Source organism: Rhopilema esculentum, chromosome 4, assembly GCF_057945365.1.
Source record: "Rhopilema esculentum isolate cy_ngs chromosome 4, ASM5794536v1, whole genome shotgun sequence".
Taxonomy (NCBI): Eukaryota; Metazoa; Cnidaria; class Scyphozoa; order Rhizostomeae; family Rhizostomatidae; genus Rhopilema; species Rhopilema esculentum.
In genome coordinates, this window is record NC_142818.1 from 3,084,176 (window position 1) to 3,093,489 (window position 9,314).

General features: G+C 35.8%; 2 protein-coding genes across 2 annotated transcripts; both read right to left on the bottom strand.

The window, feature by feature from the left end:
• Window positions 1-122: 122 nt before the first annotated feature.
• On the bottom strand, window positions 123-2,022 carry LOC135691302 (6-phosphogluconolactonase). Its single transcript, XM_065209126.2, has 2 exons — window positions 1,290-2,022; window positions 123-924 (listed from the first exon to the last, which is right to left on the bottom strand). Exons 1-2 carry the CDS (start codon window positions 1,513-1,515, stop codon window positions 434-436), a joined length of 717 nt encoding a protein of 238 aa, XP_065065198.2. The 5' UTR covers window positions 1,516-2,022; the 3' UTR covers window positions 123-433.
• Window positions 2,023-2,174: 152 nt separating this feature from the next.
• LOC148960307 (ATP synthase F(1) complex subunit epsilon, mitochondrial-like) lies at window positions 2,175-7,840 on the bottom strand. The gene is made up of 3 exons (XM_089113829.1): window positions 7,704-7,840; window positions 5,576-5,715; window positions 2,175-2,354 (listed from the first exon to the last, which is right to left on the bottom strand). Exons 1-3 carry the CDS (start codon window positions 7,733-7,735, stop codon window positions 2,338-2,340), a joined length of 189 nt encoding a protein of 62 aa, XP_088969955.1. The 5' UTR covers window positions 7,736-7,840; the 3' UTR covers window positions 2,175-2,337.
• Between the last annotated feature and the right edge of the window lie 1,474 nt (window positions 7,841-9,314).

Below are 9,314 nucleotides of genomic sequence, written 5' to 3' on the forward strand. Positions count from 1 at the left end.
TAAAGGTTTAATATATGAAAGACAAATAATTTGGTTTTGTTAACTTTAAGAAATTTTAAACATAAAAAATTCAACAAAACAGCTGGTTGATAAGGATTTGCAACAATGAAAAATTACATGTGTGAATAAATATAGAAAATAATATTATAGAAACACTTGATTGTAACAATGATATAGAAACAATACTTCAAGGAGACTTCAAGGAGAATTTTTTATCAAAATATTCATAAACAATATCTTTATTAGTGTTTAAAGGTTTTGCGCATTGTGTTGTACTTGTTACCAGACAAGTTGCCAAGACTGAAATGCTCCTGTTTGGTTTAAAATTTGTAACCACGAAAAGAACAGCTTACTCTTCAGTGTTAAACACTTGTGCGCCAAGTCATGTAAAATGTGCTATTGTTGTTGAAAGCAAATAATACAACTGCATTGCTCAAGAGAGAAGTTTGGCTGCATCCTTGTCCATAAACCAATGAACTTCTCCTTGTGAATTTTGAACCATTGATGCTGGGATGTTTTTATCCAGTGGTCTCTGCTGAACATTTTTTACCATCTCTGCTTTGCTTCCACCAGTAACAGTAAAGCAGACAGCCTTCGCATTATTCAATACAGGCAGTGTCAATGTTATCCTTTTAGGTGGAGGCTTTGGGGAATCAGCTACAAAAGCTACCCATTTATCTTTTTCATCTAGCAAAGGATGGTTTGGAAACAGTGAGCATATGTGTCCATCAGGCCCCATTCCTAGGACAAGTAAATCAAATTTTGGAAGCTTGATGTCACCAAAAAGTGATTGAAGCTTTTTTGAGTAGTCAATGGCAGCTTCCTCAATTCCAGTTTCAGCGTTTATTGTGTATATCTGATCCCTAGGTATTGGGACCTTATCAAAAAGGCTAGCCTTTAAACTATTGTAGTTGCTGTCTGTATCTAAAAGATAACAAATGAAACACAAGTTATTGTAGAAGTATCAGAAACCAGAAAACTTCCTTTTAGCCACCCCAAAACCCGTGACGACACTACAATGCCAGTTACGACTGAACAAGTGCATGTAAAAGCTATTTCTGGCTACTAAGAGCAAGTGGACAGAAGCGGCATTCGCACAAGCTATTAGCGATAGACATTTAATTGTTATCACCGTCCATGGCCAAACAGACCCCTCCACAAAAATGTCGCTAAGTTGTTTATTCAAGCACCGAAGGTCTCAATACAGAATCAGAAAGCATTACCTTGATACAGTTTAAAAAATTCTACAAGATCCACATCACCTAAAAACATTTGTTTAATTTTCCTACCTGACAACTTGACAAATCTTTCGTCGCAGAAAAATACATGCCACTTTGCCCATTCTAAGTTTGTGTTTGAAAGAGCGTTCCCAACGATATTTGCTGAGCTTCCTCCGGAGAGTCCAATGGCAAAGTACCCATGATCTGAGATTGAAGTCCTAGAAAGATCTTCGATGAATTTGGCAAAGTTTGCACTTAATGTCTCAACGCCGTCAAGGACATGATACTTCGCCATTATTGTTCGAAGCCTTGCTTTCAGTAACGGTGTTGTTGCTGCTGCCGAAGATTATGCTGAGTGCTCAAAATTTTGATTTAAACCATAGGCCAGACAGTAACAAAGAAACTAAGTGCTGTCAATCAGCCAGCATTGAGTTTTATCCCCATAGTTTTATTAGTTTTTATAGAAAGGACCGTCTTCTGCTCTTGCCACCTAAACTGTATTGGGAACTTTACCCCTATATTATTTCAATTATTTTTTGATTGGAATGAAACTATACGAAGTGCAGCAAAACCCCTTTAATGTATGAGATGGCAACATAATTATAAACTGAGTCCTAAAAGCAACTGTGTTTTCATCCTTTTGGTTTAAAGCAAACCATGTTGCCTTTCAAACTTGCTAAGGTTGAATGCATTACTGTTAATCGAACTGGAAATGCTAGTAAAGATGTTTCATATCAACTCAAATCATGAAAATATACTTCAGAGAAGCATAGCTATTAAGGCTAGCATCCAGAAGATTTTTATTTCAAGGTTATTATACCATACAAAATACAATAAAACTAAGAAATGAACTGTTGAAGACTTGCAACATAATTATCAATCTTTGGATGATATGTGAATAAAGAACACTGACAGAGCATCCGGTTACAGAAGAAGGCAAACTATCTAGAAAGCTACAAGGTAGGGCCTAGACCCATAAAAAGTTTCCATCAATGAATGTACAAACTTGAATTTCATGATAAGAAACAGAAAGAATAATCATAAATTCTGTTAAGTAGGCATAACAGAAATGTCCACTCTCCAGGGTTCACAAACGCTAATCAAGGTTCAATCTTCTTCAAACTTGGATGTTCTCTACAAGAGACAAAAATTGTGGTTAGGTTTCTTGAAAGGAGGAATATAGCATAAATCTCTGAAACTTTAGTCTAAAACCCCCAAAATTTTCTTTTCTGGGTACCAGATAACAAGTTTCAATTATTCGCAAGGTCCTCTATCAGATGTGTCGTCAGACTTACAGCCTGTAGACTTACAGACTTACATCTGGCCTCTGAAACAATGATTTGTGGCATATAGGACATTGATACACCACTAATTTTATAAAAAGCTTTGATCTTATCAAAATGTATGTTTTTACTTAATTCATTGCATTCTAATTTGTTCCCTGGAAATTATTTTCAACATCTTGGACCTCTTTACATTTCAAATTCTGTTAAATTGATAATCTAATTTGGTTCATACAATGAATTCAGTTTCAGGCCTTTCCTAGAGACCCCGGCTATAGCAGTTCTTTATAACAACTATATCATTCAATCCCCTTTGTTTCACTCCCCAATTTTTTAACTACTTACTGCTATATACCAGGGTATTTATGAATAACATCGTGTCAAATAACGAGATATATGGTTTCGTTATAAATATCGTTATAAAAAGGAAAGTTCTGTTTCGTTTGACATCAAATGTTAACAAACTATAATATTACCTGTTAAAACTAGCAATGGAATAGGAAACAAGTGTGCAGGAAATGAACAACAGATAGCATAAAATAGCAAGAATGACAATTGTTACATAAGAAAAGAGTACTGGGCAATTGGAAAAACTTTAAAAACTGCATTTATCAAAGCAAAAACAGAAAGAGTTCGTTTTCGCACTCTTCAACTAAGTAAGAGATAAGCGGTTGAGATTGGTCAATAACAGAGAACTAATCATTCACGCTCTGGCATTAATTTCGATCCTCATAAAAATTCTGCTTACTTTTTGACATTAAACGGCATATATACTTTGAGGGTGACAGACAAAAGAGTTTCAGTACAATATTTTTTCACTCTTCTGTGCTATTTTCAGGTTAAGAAACACTAAAGAAAGAATGGGTTTTGGAATTTTCTGTGCCGTTAAGAGACTGGAGTACTTAACTTCGACCTTCAATTCTTATAGAAAATAAGTGTATTTCAGTTATATATATTTTATTGAATTTTTAAGGCAAATCAACTTTATCTTACTCTTTAAATAATACTTTATTGCTCTTTATTTTTATATGTTCTATATTTTTTCAATAAAGATGAGTTTTGTTGAATCCTACTCAAAAAATCTGTGTTCCTACACAAAACTTTTCCATCTTGCCAAAAAACCAGATACCCCTTTTAAGGAATAGTTATGCACACAAAACTGTCTTCTAAGGATAATGAATGTTTACAAGTAGACAAGATAATATATTTTGCCTTGTTTATACCCAAATAGAAGTAGATAAACAACAAATTCTGCAAGGGCTAAATAGTCCACACAGCCAAACCACCAGGAGTCTTTTAAGCCTGTGTGCTGTTTTTTTCCGGAGAGGCCTGCAGTTTGGCCTCATGACTTGAACCAAACTTTAGGTTTTAGCCAGGGGCGGCTTGGAGTCAAATTTTTTGGGTATTAGTTCTTTGAGCATTTTTCACATAATGATGTTGGGGGATTTTACTCCAGCAGGCTTGATGCTTGTCCTGTATTGAAGAGAAAATACCCCCAAGCACCCTTACTCATGGCATTTCCATTTTTCATTTTTTGTCTCCGTATAAGAAAATTGAAAAATCGAGTTTTTGACTTTGTTTACAATCAAAACGAATTGTTAAAGAAAACCATAGCTTTTGATTAAAGAACCTGAAATTAGTGCATTTCTTCTTCCCTACCTAACGACTGGATAACAAATATTCTGCTTTACATGTATGCTTTGTTTAAAAAAAAGGTATCTTGTTAATACACCTCCTTTGTTTCCAATTTCAAGGGGCTGTCTAACTGCCTACACTTAGGGAGTCACTGGTCTAATAGCCGGTAGCGGGCTTAGGGGAAGGCCGGTTGACATAGGAAACATAGACTACGCACAGCTCTTGCTGTATCGCCACCTCAAGGGCACGGTATGAGAATCGTTATTCTAATACCATGGCCAGAGAACCGCTAAAGAGCTTGAAGCCACATCTAAAATCATTGCTGGTGGCCTAGAGCCCTCTCGCAATTGCCACTAACTTATCAGGGTAACAAGATTGCATATCCAATAGCCGATACTAGAAAAACTCGGTGAAAAGTACTTCACCCCAACCAAAACACAACAATTGGACCTATCAACCCATACTAATCACCATCCCTTTTTTACTTTCTAAAACCCAATCTGGAAAAATGCTACTTTGGGAAACTATGTTTTACCTTGAAAATATTGAATAATCTATGTGAAAAAATTCACCTTCAATAAGTCATGCATAAAGCGACATGTGCATCAAAAGTAGATACTCCTCTACATCTCTACAAATCCATGGAAAATTCTCTTATGTATTGTTTGATTGGCCACGGTATGAGAAATCGAAAACTTATACGTACCATGGCAGATAAGTCACTCTTTTTTATGTTAGGATAACAACAGGCCTCGACATAGAGCAGGGCCACTTAGACAAAAGTCTAATGACATTACAATTTGTGAAATGGAAAAAAATAGTGGGCCATAACTGCCCTCGAGATTCGATTGCTATCAACAGTATGAATATGATTCATTAACGGATTAGAAGGCAATTAAAAATCTTTTGTCAGGCCAATTCAAACACAAAGTTATGTTAATTTTTACATTTGAATTCTGCTTCTGTGTCAATGCAGTACAAAACGGATGGAAGAGATATCTCTCCAAGAGCTCATGAATTTTAAGGTTTTTTCTAGGACAAACTCTGGAAACAAAATGGTATGAGGCTCATACAGTTTATACCACTGCGCGCCCCCCCCTGGTTTAGCCATTTCTTTCATTGAATTTGAAACCTATTTCTGCACTGACAAAGACCAGCCCTTCCTCACTAGAGCAACTTGTTCCTTCCATCTTGATTGTCAGCTAACACGAGAAAGCCATCCAAGACAACCCTAAAGCTCAGATAAGGTACCCGTCAAAGTAGAGGCATGAAAAGCCAGAATTTTTGAAAGGAAAAATCTCATGGATTGGAAACAGGCAATCCTATCTTTTCAGGGTAATGAAAATAGAAGGTCCAGATTATAAAACAATATCATTATAAGCTAGCCCCTTAAAACATATTTATACAAATCTGGTATGATGAAAATTATTAACATACTTGATTCTTTTAAGGGCTTTCCATCCTTCCACTTTGTTACTTTCATTATACTATCTTCCCGTCTTAGAGCATCAGCCCTAATCTCAGGCTTCAAGCATCTTCTAAATGCTTTTGCACAAATTGATGAAAACTGGAGATAACTGAAAAACAAGTTGAGCTATATTAAAATTGAGCTATATTTATTAAGCTTTTAGTTGAGCTATGTTAAAAACATATCTTACCTCAAATGAGCAATGGAATGCTTAATCAACACAATGAAATAAAATTCATTCATTGAAGGATTGTCAGTGAGTGGCCCTTTTGTAACAGGGCCTGCTTGCTGAAAATCTATGTCTGAATATTTGCTGGCTCAGGGGCAGTAGCATCTAAAAACTATTTCCAACTATATGACTTCAAAACTTAACATTGATTGAAAAACCTTGAAACTGAAAAATGGGGGAAACCTTACCAATAATGATTGTCATTAACATGCTATCTTATCATCAGCCAGGGTACATTTTATGTCAACGGTATGCCGAAGGTCCAGTGAGGCATTTGTTTAGCAGTTAGTGAACATATGAGCAGTTAGTAAAACTGTAAATATTGTATGCCAGACAAATAAATCTGATTAATAGAGAAAACTATAGTGTGTGACAGGGTTGCCAGGTGGTATGGGTACTAGGTAACCAAACCGTTTATGAAAATAGGCCAAATCAGGTCAAAACAGGCCAAATTTATCCATAACACAATGATGTCATAATGCACAGGCTAAGTAAAAACAAGCTTAGTTTGCAGTATATCCGTTGCCCTTTCCATCAGCAGACTCTGTAAGCCAAACATATTGCGCTTCCTAAGACTTCTTGTCACTTGGTTGACATAGATTAGAAACTCGAGAAAATAAAGGATCATTCACTATCTATTGTAACTTTTTACAAATGGGTAGATCAATCTCTGCGATTATGCGTGTTATTGATTACTAAAAAATTTCCAATTCTATTTCAAAATGACTTTGAAAAAGTAAACATTTTGAGTCATACTAAAGCTTCTAGTCAAGCACTCTTCAGATTATAAAACGTTAGAACATAGATAAAAAATGTTTAAAGTTTTGTACCACCAAAAGATTGTTTGCAAACTCAATTTAAATAAATTATCCATGGGCACCGACACAGGTTGAAAAGGGGGAGGAGGGGGAGCTAAGGGAAACTTTAACAGCCATGACAGGAGATTCTGAAAAAGCTCTATTGTTTTGGAGGAAAGTGGGGGGCATGGTCACTCAGCCCCTCATTCGTCTGAGGCCCAGTTATCAAAGGAAATACTCAAAAAGTAAGTCAATAAAATGTTGAAAAAATAAAGTATAGCAATGACTTCACGTCGTTACATGAGAAATTCAGAGACTGATCCATTTGGATTGAATCAATGCTACCTCAAGTGTCTGTCTGGTTCATGGACACATTATGATTATCCATTTCATGATTTTATGGGGTTTTAATCTCGTAGCCAAACATTCTTAAAAAAGGCCAGATTTATCAAATTTGGCCTCCCAGTAGGCCAGTTGGCAACCCTGGTGTGTGAGTCTTTGTTTTAATCTTTTTCATTTTAACTGTGTACATGGCTTCTTGTTTTACTTCGAGTTTTACGTACACCAAACAATTGTTTGTTGGTTTGCACGCCAAATGTCAAAAAACCTGAGTGTACATCGAAGTTTTTTGGGCCTAAGTACATGGAATGCACCCTGGATCATTAGTTACTGATAATGTTTTTCTTTAAAAAAATCTTACATTTCCTTTGGATAGCAATTACACCTATATCGCATTACAATTAGAGTAGCCTAAAACAAATTCTAACGAGGCCTGCCAGATACCAGTGTCTCACGAGATTCTCAAGCATAAACTGACGAACATTTCTCTACTATTATGGTTTTTCTAGGAGTCAAATCGTTTTGAATAGAATGCCTGGTTGCTAATTTTGCTTATATCGAGTTAGTTTGAGTGAGATGAGAATGCCATGTCCAATTTTTTAGGCCATTGCATTAGCTAAGTGCACCGGCAGAACTAAACGCGCCCGTTGTTATTCAAATACCATGGTACTAGCATTTAAAGAACTATTTCAAAACTTATATACACGTCAGAAATTGTTTTTGAATACTTACTTAAGGCCTGCTTGTCGCCACTGAGAAACCATCGTTGTGGACAATTTAGCAACTAGGAGAGCACAGACTGCCAACTTATCATTCAACGGAAAGAGGCCTGTTGCTGCAAAGTACTCTATGTAAAATACTTAGCTCCTTCACAATCACCCTCGTATTATTGATATTTTCTCATTTTTAATGAAGCCCAAAAGTAAGAAAGAAATAGAGGAGTACGTCTCATCCAATAGCTAACAAATTCATTGCTGCAATTTTATCAAAATCTCTTTCAAATACTAAAAAAATTTTTTTGTATCAACAGTCAGTATCTTAAAAAAATCGGAATTTTTTGTCCACGATGAAACTTCGGTACTGAAAAAGATAAAGACATGTTGAGAAGTCAAGAATGGGCAAGATGTGACCCTAGCAGACAATTCTTTGACTTTTGTCATCAAATTCTGATCATAGGCTACCGTAAAACAGGAAGACAATTTTAAATCTTATCGGAATAGGAGCACTCGCTCATATTTTTGAAGGTCACCGAAATGGTATTGTAAACTAAGAATTAACCATAAAGAATTTAACATATCTTGTGTTGAATATGAGGAGGCATTCTAGACCTTTTCCCATCCAGCTTCTTCTTGACTGATTTGAGCTAATTACTAACTTGACTGTCCAGATTCTTTTGACTGTCAAAGTAGGTTTGAGGGTCAGAAATTTCAGCTGAAGAAATTTCTTTGGTTCTCATTGTTAAAACGTACCGTAATGCTTCGATTAAACGCCCCTTCTTTTAAACGCCCCCTAGAATAAAATCCTTCTATTTTAAAGGATTTTTTTAAGAAATGCCCCCTCTATTAAACGCCCCCTCAAATGGATGCCCCGACTTAAACGTAATCGAAACAAACAGAACAGTAAAAACAATATACTACCATGCTTCTTTAGCTTTATTTCGCGAAATAATAAGGAAATTTACGATATACGACGTTCTTTCTAAATTTAGACGTTACAGTGGGAAATTTCATCTTTCTTTTCAAAAGTTCCTTCTCTAAAACTTCCGAATAGCGTTTTTTTCTTCTGAGACCAGACTTCTTTAGTTGTTACTCAGATTTTCGCGCTAAGTGCGATCATCATTAGATTCTTTTTTAAACATATTGCCTAGGAAGAGCAAACAAACTCGATAAACGCCCCTCTTTTTAACGCCCCTTCGAATAGATGTCTCCTAAAATATAGAAAAATTAATAAACGCCCTTAATCGAAGCATTACAGTAAATGGGAGAAGGAAGTGAGATTTTGCCATCTTGCTGTAGAAATAATTGTGTATCGGGAGAACGGATATTTTTTTGGCTCAAAATGTTAAAGGAATAAGGACAGCCAATTCGTAAACCATTCTATTCATTGCAAAGTTAGGCAAATAAATGCATACTCATGAATTCAACTACAAGCTAGTGGAAGGGTAAGGGCACAATGAAGACTCGACATTATAAACTTGGGCCTAGCCTATGCATTTCACTTTTGCTTGTATAACAGAAGAGTCTCTTGGTTGGTTTTGATTTTTAAAAAACTAAACAATAAGGTAATTCATGGAGGATCTCAAATTGAATTTCCTGGATGAAGGCAAAAAAGGGCATAAACGAT